Source organism: Neomonachus schauinslandi, chromosome 1 (genome assembly GCF_002201575.2).
Source record: "Neomonachus schauinslandi chromosome 1, ASM220157v2, whole genome shotgun sequence".
In the NCBI taxonomy this organism is placed as follows: domain Eukaryota; kingdom Metazoa; phylum Chordata; class Mammalia; order Carnivora; family Phocidae; genus Neomonachus; species Neomonachus schauinslandi.
Window position 1 is genome coordinate 64,126,497 of NC_058403.1, and position 19,228 is coordinate 64,145,724.

The 19,228-nt window shown below is 39.0% G+C and overlaps 1 protein-coding gene across 1 annotated transcript; it reads right to left on the minus strand.

The window, feature by feature from the left end:
• Positions 1-426: 426 nt before the first annotated feature.
• LRRC58 (leucine rich repeat containing 58) lies at positions 427-18,292 on the minus strand. The gene is made up of 4 exons (XM_021692726.2): positions 17,697-18,292; positions 8,587-8,715; positions 7,650-7,927; positions 427-3,285 (listed from the first exon to the last, which is right to left on the minus strand). Exons 1-4 carry the CDS (start codon positions 18,194-18,196, stop codon positions 3,077-3,079), a joined length of 1,116 nt encoding a protein of 371 aa, XP_021548401.1. The 5' UTR covers positions 18,197-18,292; the 3' UTR covers positions 427-3,076.
• Positions 18,293-19,228: the final 936 nt, after the last annotated feature.

Here is a 19,228-nt window from a genome sequence, read left to right on the forward strand (position 1 = left end):
CCAGATAGTAAGAATTTCAGAATAAGAGACTCCTCTGGCACACATTTAAAAGTAAAATATGAACTAACCTTCAGATCTACCTCTGGTATTCAAATACAAGGAATCCTAAGAACCTTGACTAGCTTGTCCTTAGGTCAGCCAATCCCTGGCACCATGGAAGCAAAATATTGTATCAGCTAATCTTCTTATTTCCTAAAATCCTAGTACTATCCAAACTGAGTTGGTGACACTGAGAATTGGATTCTAGGAATAAAGATTACGAAGAATGTTCAATGTACCCATTTCCATTTCAAATATTAACACTGAAGAATTCCATTCTAAACACATTAATGCTGTGGTTAAGTAGTTTTACCCACAGAAGTTCTGGTCACTGAAATTGTCCAATTGAAGCAATATCAAAAACTTATTTCATTATGAAAATTAGTGTAGATTCTTAAGTCTCAAAAATAAAGTTTATTAACTAGTTTAAACACAAACATATGACTTAGCAACTAAAGAGATAGACTATCATTTCAAATACATAGCGATATGATTTAGGAGTTGATTACCTGGTTTCTAAATTATCAAGTCCCTTCTATCTCATCTTCTGGCTAATTTCTACAATCACCAGTTATAAAAAAAAAGGGAAGGTAGAGAAGAGAAACAGGGAAAATCTTAGAAATTATTAGCAGCTCTTATAAAAGTTTAGGTCAAAGATTAAAAAAAAGAACTGACAACTGAAATGCAGATTTCAGTTAAAGTCACTAAAGCCAGTTGCACACTGATCTTAGATTTTGAAATGTACATGAACAACAAACAGTTATTGTATATTATGGTATACATCTGCATATATAGCAAAGGCCAGAAACTGTTTCTGGTTGGACCTATTTACATCTGTGAAAGATCAATCAGTACACTTTCTTTCTGGGAAGCCAGGAAGTACTTAATTGTACTTACATACCTACCAATTTATTTTAAAAAGACTAACTCTTGGAAGATTACCCAAGCTGGTAATGGATTAGGAAGTAAACTGAGGCATTTAAGCCAGAAGAATTCGGTCCTATCAATTTGGGTATTTTCCTATGAATACATTATTTTCTATGAAAATATGTTATGTATTGATACTAACTAAGTCAGGTACAAAACACTTTGGGCACTGCCTAAGTTATCTTTATCTTTCATAATTTCGTACACAGCTTGCTGTGGCTCAAATGGAGAAGTAAACAAAGACTCTACATTACTTCCATTTTATGATCTAATCACCCATGTACTACTTTGTTAGGCAGCAGAAACATACTAGATTTTCTATAGACCTAGAAAATTTCTGAGTCAAAAGGAAAACATATTGTTACATTATAACAAGGTGAAGGGATTCACTCTATAGCAGCGTTTCACAACTGCAGTCATGAAACTCCACGATGTTTCATGAATAACACATAATAAATCTGAACTATCCTACAATATATTTTCTTCTAAAATAAAAAATAATACACAAGACAAAAACCTAACATATGTACATTATTATTATTATACAACAATCTGCTTTTAAGAAATGGTGTGCCCCAGTTGTGAATGTCAGGAAGCCAGAAGGGAGATCCTCTGGTATTCTAATGTGTTTCTGACCTACATATTATTGTATAGGTAATGTTTATCAATAAAACATTATTTTATTATTGGTTATCTAATGACTGCTAGTATGTGTTGTGTATTTTATAATATCAACTTATAATTGTACTATTCAATTTTTATTGCAAATTAACTAGTTAATAAAAATTTGGTCATTTCTGATAGCAATTAATTTGTGAAACATTTTTCTGCTATACTCTGGGGATATATTTAACAAGTTTCTTATGTTATCAATACATTACTTTCAAAAAGTATTCCATAGTTAAACTAGTTTTGGAAATTATTCTATTTCACACAATTTAAAGACGGCTTTAAAGTCTTTACACAAATGATGGCTGCCCATAACTTTATTTGGCTTGTTGTAATGGTTTTCTAGTTTTTTTTTTAAATGTAGAGAAAGTTACAGTTCAGTACACACAGGCAAAGGAGTCAGACATGACTTAAAAATTTTAAAATCATTTTCCCACTCCTTTAATGCAAGATACAAAGAAGCTTTCTAAGCTTACATCTCTTTTCTGTCAAAAGAAGTCTGACAGATTTTTAAATCAAAAGCTATTATTCTGTCTTATGATGAAAAGATTAATCAAGACTGTTGCTTCCCATTAAGTGTAAAAGTGATTTCCTTACAAGGGGATCACTTCATGTTTAAACAAAAAATTCAAGTTAAGGTGGTATGAGCTCTTATGTCAGATATACAGCTGTTTACCTAGTTCTGTTAAAGCATATTTTAAAGTGTTCTGCATAGTATGTCAGGTTATATAGGCTGCTCTGGCATCGTTCCATGGATAAATTTCTAAAATCTTGCTAGGATTAAGGCACTATAATAGTCATTGCTGGATTACAGAAAGGAAACAGCAATCATATAGAACAAAAGAGCAGAACTGAAGAGTTTTAAAATCCCACATAGAAGTTATATCCCTTACTTTACCAGTTAGTAGGTCACTTGAAAGGGTTAGGTCCTATGTAACCATCTGTGAGCTTATCTGAATAGCTCTGTAATCTAGACACATGGGCAATACAGGAAGGGAGGGCTAATCCTGTTAAGGTATAATGTTCAATCTAAACCCAAGGACAATTCTGGTAATAATTACAGCTCTGATCATTTCTTTCTTCATCTCAACTGTCACAAGTTATACCACTCATGGTTTATTATAGCACTGCTCTTCAGAATGTTCCATTGTGCTGTGTGATTCATGCAAAACTTGAGTGAAAATTGCAAACAATCAGTTAAATTTGAAACCATCATTCAGAGTGAATTATATTCAAAGAATCCAAACATGGAACTGGACTCATTCCTGCTGAATGGGAAGATGAAATGCAAAATCTTTTCCATCATCTCCAACTCTTTCATGGACATTCAAGATGAAGATACGGTTTCTAGTGACGGTTTCTAGTGAACTTCAAAGTCTGTTTTCTTTTCTAATCACCTTTGCTCAGTTCTTTTAATGTTTCACACAACCCTGCATTATTTTCAACCAAGAAGAACTTTCTGCATTCTGTGTGCAGCAACACTAGCTTCGTCCTCCGAGTCAGATTCGCTCTGGGATGTGGAGCTGTGAGAGGCGGAACTGCAAGGGGAAGAACACTCTGGGGAGCATAAGTAGTGCATCAGTGGGAGGCGGTACTTCCCACAGAAGTCCACAAATTTAATTTGTCTGACACAGCAGTCAAAGTAGACTCCTGGAGAGAAGAAGGAATTAAGTACAAAATAATCATTACAAAGCAAAGAGCCATTTATTTTTCAACCCCTTCTCCAGCATTCTGAAGAAAAGTCATATATAGTCTCCTTTTCTGTGAATTTTAAGTAGAAGCAATAGTTGCTTCTATAGCTATTTACAGAAATACTAGAAGGCCTAGATGGCAATTTGGCTACTAAGAGAAGGCCAGATAAGATTTATCTTAAAGGGAGCTGGCATTAAAAGGATACTGTTAACTTGTTTTCTCTGGGTAACTTGGTGGACAATGGCTGATGGAGAGATTATAGTGTTTAGTATAGTTCTTCCACCATCCTCCAAGCTACTCCTTGGTACTACCCTACAGTCAAGAAGCTTAAAAAAACCCCACAAGGGGCACCTCGGTGGCTCAGCTGGTTAAGCGACTGCCTTCGGCTCAGGTCATGATGCCAGGAGAGTCTGCTTATCCCTCTCCTTCTGCTCCTCCCCACCGCTCGTGCTCTCATGCTCTCTCTCTCTCTAATAAATAAATAAAATCTTAAAAAACCCCCACAAAACTCCTTTAATGATCTTAAAAGATTAGTTGTTACACACAAAATTTGCAGAAAAGAGATCACTTTTGGTATTTTGTTCTTATGTATTGGGAAGGGAAAATTAAAAGAAACAAAATACCATCTTACATTTCCACTGGCTCTAAATCTACAGGTTTCAAAGCTGTTTCATGAATGATCTCACTTGATTCTCACATAATTATATATTGTTAGGTAGACTGAAACAGTATTCACCTTTTTTGATTCCTAATTTAGTGCTCCTGAGCTGGGCGCTTCAGCTAAGTAAAACTATAGCTACAGCTGAGAGGAAAGCAGAGGTTACTGTGGCTCAGGGTTCAGTATAACTGGAACACCTACAATTCTGGGTCCCATCACCTTTCTGCAGAGCAGTCTCAACCTCTATACTCTAAGATTCCTCCAGCACCAACTACTCTATGTGTATCACATAAGGCTCTAAACTAAGAAAATGTGGTTCAAACAAAGGAGAAACAATGATTTCCATTTATCTTTTTCCCCCATTAACTTTCTAATTTTCTGATCCTGTAGTCAGTATAATTCATAGTTTAAAAAGGGGATTTCATGGTATGTTACTCTGAACAATTTAGGAAAGTATATAAATGCAATAAACGGGTCAATCAATATTGATAGTAAATCCCCCAAAATGTGTTAGCATCCTAAAAGAAGAAGTAATAAAATAAAGCATTATAGAGTTACCATGAGCTAAAACAGTACAATACTACCTTGTCATTCCTATGATCTCAGATTCTACAAAGACAAAAAAATCTCTCAAAATATAAATTTACGTTTGCTGGGGCACCCAGGTGGCTCAGTTGGTTAAGATTTCGACTCTGGTTATGGCTCAGGTGGTGATCTCAGGGGTCGTGAGATCGAGCCCGTGCCCCACCCCACCTCGGGCTCTGTGCTCAGTGGGGAGTCTGCTTGAAGATTCTCTCTCTCTGCCCCTCCCTCAACTTACACACTCAAGCTCTCTCTCTAAAATAAATAAGTAAATCTTAAAAAAAAAAAATTTACTTTTGTTTAACTCAGTGTTCAATAGCTAATGAGTCTGAGGGGGAAAACATCACTGGTTCAATTTTTGTATAATCTCGACTTTTAAACTAATAATTTTTGAAGTACATTTGTTTCTAAGATAAATAACATATCGGTATACTAAAAAAGTCATTTAAAAAAGCATTTAAAAGAGAAAAGAGAATTCTTGTAGAGGTCCATTTTTAGAATTCAAAGAAGAGATCAGACACAGATTATTATGCCATAAGGCCTGATGTGAATGCTATCCCTCACCACTGTTAAAGCCAACTTGGGGGATGCCTGGGTGGTTCAGTCAGTTAAGCGTCTGCTTTCAGCTCAGGTCATGATCCCAGCGTCCTGGGGTCAAGTCCCACATCAGGCTCCTTGCTTGGGGAGGAGCCTGCTTCTCCCCCTGCTTGTGCACATGCTCTCTCTCTCTGACAAATAAATAAATAAATCTTCCAAAAAAAAAAAAAAGCCAACTTGGGAAAGGAGAGCTACAGAGAAGAGCTTAAGCACTTCTAATCTGGCACAGCACAGGACCTTCCATTTCTAAGAGTGGCCAGAAATGGCCTAGAGGGTCATCTTTTTTAAACCAAGAGTGTCTTTTTTATTTTTTAATATTCTTTGAAAAATTTAAATCATTTTCTCTCTTTTAACCTTCAAACAGTTTTTTTTTTTTTTTTTTTTTTTTTAAAGATTTTATTTATTTATTTGACAGACACAGCGAGAGAGGGAACACAAGCAGGGGGAGCGGGAGAGGGAGAAGCAGGCTCCCCGCCGAGCAGGGAGCCTGATGCGGGGCTCGATCCCACGACCCTGGGATCATGACCCGAGCCGAAGGCAGACGCTTAACGACTGAGCCACCCAGGCGCCCCAGACCTTCAAACAGTTTTAAGACACAATGGGAGTTCCAGGGAAAATCTCACCTGGCTCTGATCATCATGATGTAGCATTTCCTCAGCACCTACATTTCTCCTACAACGGTAAAAACCCTTCTGTACTCCCATTAGATTGGATTTTTAAAAAGCAGTCTTTTATGAGAGAGCCAAAATAAAACGACCTGCTATCTGTCACCAGCTCCCACCCACACACCCTGGCACTTCAGACCTTCATAACTGGGCCTCAATGTATCTTTTACTCTTCTTTTTTTTTTTTTTTATAATGATGACTGACTTTTATTAGTGTTTGTGCTCTGAAGCTCTAGACAAGTAGTTATAAGGAAAAACAAATTGTCTAGTGTGACTCCCTAATACTTTCTTTGCCTTATGTTTTCTTTTTTTTATTATTCTTATGTTAATCCCCATACATTACATCATTAGTTTTAGATGAAGTGTTCCATGATTCATTGTTTGTGCCTAACACCCAGTGCTCCATGCAGAATGTGCCCTCCTCAATACCCACCACCAGGCTAACCCATCCTCCCACCCCCCTCCCCTCTAGAACCCTGTTTGTTTTTCAGAGTCCATCGTCTCTCATGGTTCGTCTACCCCTCCGATTTCCCCCGCTTCATTCTTCCCCTCCCGCTACCTTCTTCTTCTTCTTTTTTTTTTCTTAACATATATTGCATTATTTGTTTCAGAGGTTCAGATCTGAGATTCAACAGTCTTGCACAATTCACAGCACTTACCAGAGCACATACCCTCCCCCAGTGTCTATCACCCAGTCACCCCATCCCTCCCACCCCACCCCCCACTCCAGCAACCCTCAGTTTGTTTCCTACAATTAAGAATTCCTCATATCATCTTTTACTCTTCTCTCATGTACTTCCCTAACTTTTTACAGAAATACTAGAGCCAAACTGTATTATTTGAGCCAAATTATTACTCATCCAATATTGTGCCCCATACTGTTTTGTCTCCAATTTTGCTCTCTCCAACTGAAAAGTTTCCTATCCTCAATCTTACTTACCATATCAAAATCCAACTCATACTTCAAGAATCAGCTCATTTTTTCCAGATCTAATTACATGTATCCTCTCCCTCCTTTGATTTCCAATAGTACTTTGAATTTCTATTTTACTCTGCCTTGCAGTCTATCATTTCTTTAATTCTCTCCAAATGCTATAAACTCAATCCTTTTTTTTTTTTAAGATTTTATTTATTTGTCTGAGAGAGAGAGAGTGCGTGCAAGCACAGGCAGGGGGAGCAACAGGCAGAGGGAGAAGCAGACTCCCTGCTGAGCAGGGAGCCTGATGCAGCACTCAATCCCAGAACCCTGGGATCATGACCTGAGCCAAAGGCAGACGATTAACCGACTGAGCCACCCAGGTGTCCCTAAATTCAAGAAATTTTGAGCCTGGATTTACAAGAATATAAAAGTCTAGGGTACATTCCAAAATTGGCACATTCAGCCCATTCTCCTACATCCTGAATCATAATCTATAAAGGTACCTGATACTCAGAACAGTGGGTCTAGGAAAATGTCCATCAAATAAATATGAAAAGTGGCTAAACATTTTGGAGACTCGTTTTAAACTGTTAGGACTGTTTATGCTTCCTTTGTGTTTCCTCTTATTTTACCACCTTATTCTACTATCTTGTGACAGTTCCAAGACACGATGAGACTTTCTGGGTATTTTCCTTCTGTATGAATTGTAAAGCACTAAAAAAAAAAAGAAAGGGAGAGGAAGGAGAAAAGTCTTACTTTACTGGTAAAAGGGTGAAAGGATAAGGGAAACAGAAAGAGGCTAAATGCCTTTCTCTGAAAGATGACTACTTAAAAACACTTAGATCATCAATATAAAAAAATAGCTAAATGAGTGGGAAACATATACACTGAATTAACTTACCTCCACACTTTGGGTTTGGGCAATTGCTGGCTAAACTCAAGTATCTAAGAAGATTCTCAGGAAGATCGTAGGGAGTGTAGGAAATATTTCGAATTTTAATGGTCCGTGCAGCTAATTCCAGGAGAGTTGGAGGGTCATAGGTTAAATCTCTAACAAAACGAACAACTAATGGATTTCCTCGCAAACTCAATTCTTCCAAATGAACAAGGCTGAGGATCTCTCGAGGCAGGTATGTCAGCAAGTTATTGTGAAGACTGAGGGAACGAAGCGAATGCAACCTACAATGAATGCAGTACAAAAATCAATGGCAGCGAGCAAGCTAACTACCAAGAAAGCTAAGCAAAGAACTTGATTTTCCCATGAGGATAAGCAATTAAGGCCAACAGAAGAGGTAAAATAAAAAGGAGCTGAAACTAGACCAGAGTGTAGACTTGTAAATATCATGAGATGATATTTGCCCATGGGATCTTAGAGAATGTAGAATAATAATCAGTATTCTGATGTGCCAGCCTGACATAAATGCTAGATTTAAAGATTTTTTAGCATGATTTATCATTCAGATACCTATAAGAAGAAAGATTTAAAATGCAATAGAAATCAAAATCCTTCACATTATGTCATGATAGGAATGTTTCATATCAAATATAAAATCAAAAATTCCATAAAACCTGGGGAAATCTATGCCAAATTACTCTATTTTTGATTAGAGAAAACAGGCTAAACAAATATTTTGAGACATAAACCAGCACATTTAAAAGTAATGTTAAAAATAAGCAACTCAACTCACAGCAAACCTCAGAACTGTAATTCTCATGTACCATTTACTTTGAGAATGCCTAATTTTCTTCTACATATATAAAACATGTGGGATGAATGCAGGACAAAAATTGCTAAGCAAGGATCTCTGTGTATACTTAGCCTGCCTGAAACTACTCACTGTGAAAGCTGAGGAGGCACACTTTGGATTTTGTTGTCACATAATACCAAGTAACTTAGAGAAGGCAGATTTGCTAATTCTGGTGGGATTTCTTTGATGAAGTTTCCTCCGAGATATAAACACTCTAAACTGTAAAAATAAATGAACAAAAACAAAAATGTAAACAAAAATTGGACAAGACATCCCAATGTCTTTATTACAACAAACAATTTCATTTATTCATTCAGCAAATGTTTTACTTAGGATCTGCTATATGCTATACAGGCTCTAGAGAAATAATGCAATCTTCAGAGAGCTTATATTACAGGTAAGCAGGTAAGACAGGGTATTGTTAGACCATATTATAATTAAACACAAAACAAGGCCAAAAGTGAGTATAACATGATTAAAATACCAAAATAAGCAGAGCAATCCATAAATGATAAAGGAGTTTAAAAAAATTGAGAAGTAAGAAAAGGACACAGTACTTGGGATTGGGAAAGGCTTCGCAAAAGTTTGTGACTTCAGATGGACCATGAATTTAGTCCTTGCAGCTGGGAGGAAATAAGACACTTCAGGTTGGAAGGGAGGGCTTTTATGGGACAATGGACACATCTTTTAACACAGAAGGGCAGAGTTCCTATTGAAGAATCCAGAGAAAAGGCTGAAGAAAAGCTGGATTATATGAAGCCTGAATTTTGTGCTGTAGGCATGGATTTGGTGCACTTTTAGGCAATGGAAAAACCACTATCTTTTTCTGAAAAGAATGGGAAAACATGGCTGAACTCTAAATTTCTTCTTTGTTCTTACTATAGCAAAAGCATTCTTCAGGAGCTATCTAAATAAATTGTGTAGAACTGACCACTATCATGAAATTAAAGCTACAGATACTTACCTTATTTTCCATCAAGTTAACCACATTTTAGACATAGCATATATTGCACCAAAATGCACTGCTACTTTTTGTGGTGTTGACTGTAGAAAGGCTTTCTCCAAAAGATTTTTGCAGGGAGTAGCAGAATCAGTTCTTATAAGATATATAATTAAAATGTATACATACAGATTTTTTCCATTACAATGTTACTTTTGTCTTCCTGTTAAATCTGCTAATTCAATGGACACTAGCATTCTTTTAAGACACCTCTGAATGTGGGAAAAAATAGCCTACTAAACTATTACTCAAACTTCCAGGGTAAGAATTACCTGTGATACTTTTAAAGCTACAAATTCTAGGTCCCATCCAGATTCACTAAATCAGAGTTCCAGGGGAAGATTTTAGTATATAAGGTTAAAAGATAGAGTAGGATTAAAAAGGTAAAGCCAAGTTACTCTGCAGGGCTACAGCTGATTATAAATCCATAATTAGCAAATTAAGAGTACTTCTTACCATATAATCCTGGCAGCACTTATTATTATTGTTTGCTTTAATTTTTTAACTATTTGATTGTGTGAAAAATGACACCATTCTGTTCTTTTAATTTGCAGTTCTCTAGTTATTAGTGAATTAAGCATCTCTGTATATATTTTTGGTCATTTGTGTATCTTTAGAGAATTGCCTGTTCCTATTCTTTACTCATTTTTCTCACAGGTTTTATGGCTTTCTCTTAATTTGTTGGGAGCTTTGTTGTTAAATATATGTTCCGCATAACCTTGTTCTTCTGTGGCCTAGAGCACAGAATTTGTTCACATTTTGTATGTGAAAATGAATGTGGAGCTACTAGTATTGAACTTATTAACTGCAATTCAAAATTTTTATAGCATCTATTATTTTGCCTTCTTGCTCTGGTGGTTAGTCTTCTACCAGAACCATAGTTTTCCTTCTTCCCTTTATAATTACCAAGTTTTGCTCTTTCCCCTGAAAATACAGAGGCTATAATGCAAATAAATCCTTGCTGAACTGCTCCTTAACTCATATGAAACATTTCTCTTTTTTCCTTTTAATCCACTTGCCTTAAAATCTATTTCTTTTAATTATCAATATTGTGTCTCGATTTTATTTTTGTTCGTATTTATTTCATTTAAACCACCATTCACCAGTATAAGAACTTAAGCCATTTACTTATTCTTGTTATGCCCTAGGTTCTTCCTCTTCAAAATGGAATAATATTATACATCACATAAAGTGCCTAGTTAACAAATACGAACTAGGCATCTACCACGTGCCAGGCACCATTCCAGGGAACACAGTATAAACAAGACCAAGTTCTTTACTTTATAATCTTGTGAGATAGACAATAAATCAGTGAATGTGTATGTATTATGTCTGAGAGCTTTAAGTGTTACCTCCCTAAAAAGGGAGGTAATCAGATGGTTAGTTATGGAAGTGAAATTCTAGACAGGGTGGTTAAGAAAGGTTTCTTTTAGATGACATGTGAACAGAGATCAGAATGAAATGAATGAGTACAAATTCCGAAGGTAGAAAATGCTTGGTGTGTTGCCAGTTGTGGGTACATCAGAGTGGTAGATGGGGGACAGTGGTGGTCAGACAGGTAGCATGGTAAGGCCAGATCACAGAGGGCCTTTTGGGCCTCAGTAAGGATTTTGAATTTTATCCTAAGTAGGAAGGGTTTTGAACAAAGTTGTGTAACTTGACTTACACTTTACAAAGATCACTGTGGCTACTATGTGGAAAGTAGCTTGGTAAGTGGTGGGGAGAGGAGAGTACAATGGGAGAAGTGGAAGTAGGATGACTAGACTGGAGCCTAATGCAATAGTGCAGATGTGAAACAGTAGAGATTTGCTTGGTACATCTTCTTCTATCCTATTACTTTTACCTTATTGAGGTATTTCTATTTTAAGTGTAACTCTTTTTTTTTTTAAAGATTTTATTTATTTATTTGACAGAGAGAGACACAGCGAGAGAGGGAACACAAGCAGGGGGAATGGGAGAGGGAGAAGCAGGCTTCCCGCGGAGCAGGGAGCCCGATGCTGGGCTCGATCCCAGGACCCTGGGATCATGACCTGAGCTGAAGGCAGACGCTTAACGACTGAGCCACCCAGGCGCCCCTAAGTGTAACTCTTATAAGCAGGATACAACTTGATTTTGTAAGTTTAGATTTGTGTTTTCTATTACCACAGTATATCTAAATATCTTTTTTCTCTTCTGCTCTTTTGTGTGTTTCATTCAAATTTCCTTTCTTCCCATTCCCCCTCTACTATTTTGAACTGTATGTGCTATTTCTATCTTGCTAGTAGTTACCCCTTGAATTTCCTTTGCTCTCCCTCTGACTCCCAAACACACATCCATGCTTTCTGTCCTTCTCTTCATATCATTTAGAATTAGTTCTACCTTGATTTGAAAATAAATTTAAATTTATTTCCAATTAATAATTATTCAGATTCATCAATCTGTTTTACCAATTTCTTTGTTCACCATTGTTTCTGGAGCTTGTTATTTCCTTTTTCTTTTTCTTTTTTTATAACTCTGAATTTTACTAAAATTAGTTCTGATACCCAAAAATAGGTTGGCCCTAGATAAGCCTGCTTTCAAGCTTTGAAGTACAAGCCTGCTAGTAAAGATCTTGCTATTTCTTTTAAAGTCCATTTTTTCTTGGAGTATATATTTAACAAAGACCCATGGTTGTTAATTTTTGAATTCTTTGTCTTTAATGTTTTTATCTCTTTCCTTCACTGTTGAGTAACAGCTTGGCTAGGCATAAAATTCTAGGTTGACATTACTTTTCCTTAGCACTAAGAAGATACTATTCTATTATCTTACTACAGCCAGTATTACTACTGTTCCTTTGTAGGTAATCGTTTTTTTATTAGGAGCTGTTAGGGTCTTTTTCTCTCTATTCTAAAGTTTTACTATGATGTTTCAAGATATCAGTTTAGAGAGCTCTTGTGGAAAATTGGTAGAGTCCAATTGTGGAAAATTGTCAGCTATTATTACATCAAACATAGCCTCTCCTACATTTTCTCTATTCTCTTTCTAAAATTCCTACTAAACAGCTGTTTGAACTTCAGGATCAATTTTACATGAAAGAAACCTTTCTTTCATACTCTCCATTTCTTTCTTTTTTTTTTTAAAGATTTATTTATTTGAGAAAGAGAGAGTGAGAGAGACAGAGAGAGAGCACACAAGCAGGGAGGGGGCAGAGGGAGAGGGAGCTGACTTCCAGCTGAGCGGGGAGCCTGATGCAGCAGGGCTAGATCCTAGGACTCTGGGTTACGACCTGAGCCACCCAGGTACCCCTGTACTCTCCATTTCTTTATCTTTTTGTGCTGCATTCCAGGAGAATGCCTCAGTAAGATCTTTTGGCTTAATGATTCATTCATCAGCTGACTTCAGTATACTATTCAGCACACTGAGTTCATAATTACATTTTTTTTTTCATTTCTAGGAATTCTAACTGGGGTTTTCATAATTGTTGGTTTTTAACTTTCTTATTCTTGTTTCATTGATGAAGTTCCTGCCTTTACCTTTCTGAAGTTAGAAAACATACTTTAAAGTCCTTTAAAAAGTATCTTATATGTATTTTCTCAGGTACAATTTCTTTCATTTGTTGAGTGTCTGTTATTTCATCATCTCAGACTTCCTTGATATGTAGTGATTTAAAAAGCTAACTTGAATCTGGAGTTTTGTCATTTTAAAAATATATTCATACTTTTTTCCTATTTCTGATTGTGCAAATCTTTCCAAGATTGCATCTTTTTGAATTATAATGCTTAGTAGAAGCAGACAACTTTAATTCTGATATATTTTTTTCTCTTTCAAAGAATATCTTGTAGCAAAAATCAACTGTTTGGATATAAGACTGAATTCTCCTACACATAAGTATCTGAGCACTGGTTAAAAAAGAAAGAAAAAGGGCGCCTGGGTGGCTCAGTCGGTTAAGCGACTGCCTCCGGCTCAGGTCACGATCCCAGGGTCCTGGGATCGAGTCCCACATCGGGCTCCCTGCTCTGCGGGGAGCCTGCTTCTCCCTCTCCCACTCCCCCTGCTTGTGTTCCCTCTCTCGCTGTGTCTCTCTGTCAAATAAATAATAAAAATAAAAATCTTTAAAAAAAAAAAAAAAGAAAGAAAAAGTTCCTGAGCAGGATTTTTTGTTCTACCAAATATGGTATAAGTTAATGCTTGGTTACTCAGAAATCTCTTTTTCAAAGAGGGGAGCTACTAGAATAGAATGGAACAAAAGAGAGTAGAATAGAAAGAACATTTGAAATCCAAATCACAGAAATTATCCTGGAAAAGGAACTATTTTAATGAGAAGACTACCCGGGGAAAAATTTAGCAATCTTGGGAATCCTTTGATAAAGATTTCAATAGTCAAATAATAAATAACAATTTACAACAGAATCTAATGATGGAGAAAAGAAAATAAGGTGAAGAAAGGGAAGAGTGATTCTGAGAGCAAATTTAAATCTTGTCCTTTCTATTTGTTTAAGTCAAGAACTGAGAGAAATTAGTGTCTGGTTGTCAGTTATGACTCAATGTCTGCTTCTATCAATGCTTTGGAATGTACACAGAAAGAAAGGATGCCAAACCTTAGTAGTTACTGTGACTTTATCAGAAAAGTATCTGATGTTCTAAAATATAACTAAGCCTACTATTTCAAAATCATATAAATTCCCTGTGGGTATCATTAATCAGAGTACACAACCAGCATATTAAATTTACACTTTCAGACCTATTTCTCACTTTGAAACTCAAATAATTTCCAAAGTTCTAGGGACTTGAAGCCTTTCAATTCTTTGGGCAAACTAAACACACTCTACTGTTTCCAAAAATGCTTTTGAAAGGAGAAAACAAACTACTGTTGAATGTTAAGCAAAACTGTAGTGTTTAAAAGTTCTTGTGATGTATTTTTGTCAACATTGCACTTCTGTTCATCGGGCTTGGAACAATTCTATTTTTTCGTGACAAATATTGAAACAGAAAACTCATTCACAGAATTCACAGAATTCTTCCTTTCCTTTCTGTTTAGCATTAACACACCAATGTTAAATTTGCTTCTTGGAAAGTATCTTGATTCTCCAATCCTTAGGGATACTGAAGTGGGTGCCTTTTCTCTAGCAAGGGCCAATGACCCACTGAAAAAACAGACGAGGCCCTTAGTGCCAATAACTTTAACCACAGGTCTAAGTAGAAAATGTTTTGCTCCTCCACCCAAATAAAAATGACATTAAGAGGGGCGACTGGGTGCTCAGTCAGTTAAGTGTCTGCCTTCAGCTCAGGTCATGATCTCAGAGTCCTGGGATTGAGCCCTGCGTCAGGCTCCTTGCTCAGTGGGGAGCCTGCTTCTCCCTTTCCCTCTGCCTGCCGCTCCCCCTGCTTGTGCTCGCTCTCGCTTGCTATCTCTTTCTCTCTGTCAAATAAATATTTTAAAAAGTGACATTAAGAATAACAAAAATATAAATTCGTTCTACATTATGGTTGGTTAAAGGGAGATGGAATTATAGTGAGGCAGCTTTGTACAAGAAGGCAGGAAACAGGTAGAGAAACACAGAGAGATAAGAACTATACATCTGTGGATAAAGAAAGTAGTTTTCTTGAGGTAGCATCCCCATATCGAATCATTTTCAAATACTATCACTCACCACAAGCTTTTAAAGTACATGAACCACATGAATCTCATTGTCACTATCTGGCTTCAAGCAAGTGACTGATACTAAATCTCAGTGTCCTCATCTGTTAAAAAAAAAAAGGGAGGGGGGGGTGAATCAGGCCATTGCCCCGGTTGCTTCTACTTCTAAGATTGTATTTCTACACGACCCTTTTAGCCTACACTCAACTAGAGTTTCAATTTGGAGCATGGCCTAAACCTTTACTGATTCTTATCAGTAAAGAAAAATGGAGCATAAAACTGAAAAAAGGAAACACTGACAAAGATCCCACACACAACTGAAGCCAAAGGTACAATGACCAAAAAGCATAGTTTATTGGCTAGAAAATGAGGTAAACCAGGAAAGAGTTTTGACCAATCCTCCTGATCACATATGCAACAGAAGTCAGAAGGATTAGGTTCTAGCCCTATTCTGTCACAGCAGAAAATTCTTGGGTCTGGATTCAGAGATCCCAGAGATCAAATCCGGTTCCACCACTCATTGGCTTTGGGTTCTTATAACTTAACCTCTCAAAGCCTCAGTTTCTTCCTCTCATCTCACATAGGCATTGTGAGAATTAAAAAAGATATTTAGAGCCTCTACTATAGGGCCTACAGCATTGTAAGTACTCAATAAATAGGATTTTTGCCTACCTTTTCCCCCATGTGATGGAAATAATTGCTCTAGGTTTTTCTTAGTATATTAAGACTCAAATGAGAAGGTTGGAATTATGTAACTTCAAAACTAGGAGGAACCAAGGACTGTCAATTTTATGTCTAAATCTCTTTCCAACTTTTCTATTTCTTAATATCTCTCTTAGCATCACACAGGTGTAAGTGACCATCATCTCTCATTCTACTAGAATGACCTCCTTCTAACCAGCCCTCAAAATCTCGTCTCTCCACCCTCTCCCCATTCATTGCTGCACAGCAACAAGGCTGATGTGCTTAAAACTTTCCTGTGTGTACTTAGAATAAAATCCAAACTTTACCATGGCCTTCAAGATCCAACATGGCCTGGGACTGGTCCAAGTTTCTATTTGCCAACTTTCACTCTTGGCCACTTTCTCACTATGCTCTAGTACAATGTCCTCCTTTCAAAATGTTGGCCTTCAGTCCCTCTCGCCTTCCGGCTTTTACATGCACTGTTCCTTTTACCTAGACTGATCCCACCCCACCCTCTCCTAGTTAATTCTTATTCTTCCTTCAAAATTCTCAATTCTCCATTCTCAATTCAAATGTTACCTGTTCAAGGACCAAACTAAGTCAGGTCCCTCTGTTATTTCAAGGCATTCCGTTTGTCTTCATAGAACTTTTCAAAACTGTAATCAAAAAATGAGGTTTATAATTCGTTGTTTAATGTCTCCTATTAGTATGTTAACTCCATGAAAACAGGACCATGTTTACCACTGCATCCCCAGTACCTAGGACAGTGCCTGACACATGGTAAGTACTTCATAAATATCTGTTGATGAGTCAATGGACATCTTGTCCAAATGCCTTATTTTGCAGATTAGGAAGCTGTGGTTAGGATATGTTAAGTGACCTGCCTAAGGCTGGGACACCAAGAGTTCTTATTCTCAGGTCAATGTTCTTTTCATTACACTTACCTCTTTCTAGCTCTAATATTCTGTTATCCCAGAAAACTCAACAAAGGATGTGAAAATATTTTACAGATGACAAACATTTTGTTTTTTTTTTTCACTTTGGACAATACACTTGCTTTTGCTCTATTTCTCACACCCCTGCAGAGCACTTTTAGGAGACTTTTGCTATCCTGCCTCTCTGCTTCCTCTTTCCATTTAATTCAACATATATTTACGGAATAATCTAGGGGGTGAGGCAGACCTCTGAACAAGGAATTATAATCAATAAGGTAAATGCAATGGCAGGATGAATGAGGTACACAGGAAGTACAGTTCAGTCAATAATTGTCCAGGAACCAGTAAAGGAAGAAAACAGACAACTCTGGCAATAGGTTCTGAAGGATGAATAGGAGTTTGCCAGGTGCAGGCAACATTCCAGGCAAAGGGAACTGCACATGAACAGAGGCCCTGCATCCATTCACCACGTATTTAGTAAGTGCCCATAAGGTGTTGGTAAACTACATGACTCACTGAATTTCACAAACAGTGCTAGTATTGCTACAGATAAAGGATAGCAGGAAATGGAGTGGAAAGCAAGGGTTTGGTCAGAGTATCTTGTTTGTCACGCTAAAAGGCACGAAAAACCACCACAGACGTCAAAGCAAGGAAGTGACCACCTCAGACTGACATTTGTTTGAGTACCTACTCAGTTGGGATCACTCCCCCCACCCCCGGAACCCAAGAAAAAAGAAAAATTGCCTCGAAAATCTACTTAGGGCAAACACAGTCCCAAACGCTGTCACACACGCGATCTTACCGGATCTTCACTTACAACTCGCAGAGATGGCCGGGCAGTGATCACTGCCAAAGAGTTAAAGAACGAGCCTGGAAGCAGACGGTTGGTTACGTGACAAATGACCAGCGCCAAGACAAGCCTAGCGCTCCGGGGCTCCTGGACACCGCCCCAGGCTTCCCTACTCTGGGGCAGGGGCCCGCTCACCTCTGCAAGTTCTCGATCTCGGCCGGGATGCTCTGCAGCTGGTTGCCACCCAGGCTGAGGGTCTGCAGCGCGCGCAGCTCCAGCAACGACGCGGGCACCTCCTGGAAGCAGTTCCCGCTGAGGTTGAGCACCTGGAGGCTGCGGCAGAGCGGCGACTGGGCCAGGCCCTTGGGCAGCGCGCCGGGCCCGCCGAGCCGGTTGTTCTTGGCCAGCAGCGTGCGGAGGCCGCTCAGCGCGAGCAGCTCTGGCCCGAGCGCGGTCAACGCGTTGCCGCTCACGTCCAACAGCTGGAGGTGCGGGAAGCCGCTGCATAACGCCCGCGGCAGCGACACCAGACGGTTATGAGGCAGTAGCAGCCGGAGCAGCGCCTCACGGGCGCCGCGCCGCTCTTCGCCCCGCGCCTCCAGCTCCAACTCCAGAGTCTCCGGGGACACGCTGAGGCGGGACAAGTTCAGTTCGGCCTCCCCCGCCGTGGCCACCGCCGCTCCGGCCTCCTCCATCCCGGCCGCCGCGGGGCGCCTGGCCCCGGAACCGAAGGGCGCCCCGCGCGATCCACAGGCCGGGAGCTCCGCGGCGCCCCGGAACCTGAACCGAGGGCTGCGTCGGAAGTGGCGCGGGCGGGCGCTAACCCCGCGCGCCCCAGCCGAGTCAACGCGACGCCAGGCGGCGGGGTGCGCGCGCCGCTCGGGGGGCCGGGCTGCGTCTCACGTGGCGCGCGGCACGGAGAAGGGGTGCGGGCGGGGGCGGAGGCCGGGTGGCCGGGAAGTTGTCCTTTGAACCGCGGAGGGTTTGAAGAGGGGCGGTTTATAGTCCCTGGAGTCTGGTTTACCTGTCCTCAGAGTGCAGGACTGCCTCGGTAAACAGCCCGAGGACTGTTTGCTTATCTGGCCTTGAGGGTTTGCGCGTCATGGTGCACCGCCCCCTTGGTTCCCAGTTTGGGAGTGGGGCCCCTACTCTGCGGGATTCAGTGAGAACACAGGAATTTAGTGGTGAGTCAGCTTCATTACAGCAAGCCCCAGGAATTTAAAGGCGCGGGATTAACCAAGCCGACTTCAAAGTGCAAAGACAGCTGGGCTAGAAATCAGAACCCCTGGATCCTACCTCGGGTTCTGCTATTAAATAAGCCTGTGTCCTTGGACAAAGAATTTGATTTCAGTTTCTCCATCCGTAGAGCATGGATAATTACTTGCCCTGTTTGCCTGCAGGATTAATTTTTGAAACCCGATAAAAGTAAGGTATACTAAGTAAAGGTGTTTCTACATTTTAGCTATAGAAGCATTTCTGTGGTTTTTGGTTTAATTTGTAGTGGCTGGAAATGAATTTGGGAGCCATGGAAGAGGTTCGTTAACTTGAGATAGCTCAAGTTAATTGATCAGTTTAAGAACTAAGAAAGCAGTGAGATTCTACTGCAGGTTGAAACTACAATTAACTGGCAAAATCCCGACTCTGGCTTTGATTTAGTACTTCTAATTAACATATTTGCCCTAAGCTCAGTCTTTTCTGAAATTACTTTTCATAATTTTGGAAAGTCG

Coding starts and splice junctions, on each gene's coding strand:
- LRRC58 (XM_021692726.2), bottom strand. CDS start 18,196: ATGGAGGAGGCCGGAGCGGCGGTGGCCACGGCGGGGGAGGCCGAACTG. Junction 7,928..8,586: donor GTGCCTCCTCAGCTTTCACA/GTGAGTAGTTTC, acceptor CATTCATTGTAG/GTTGCATTCGCTTCGTTCCC. Junction 3,286..7,649: donor CCCAAACCCAAAGTGTGGAG/GTAAGTTAATTC, acceptor TCTTCTCTCCAG/GAGTCTACTTTGACTGCTGT.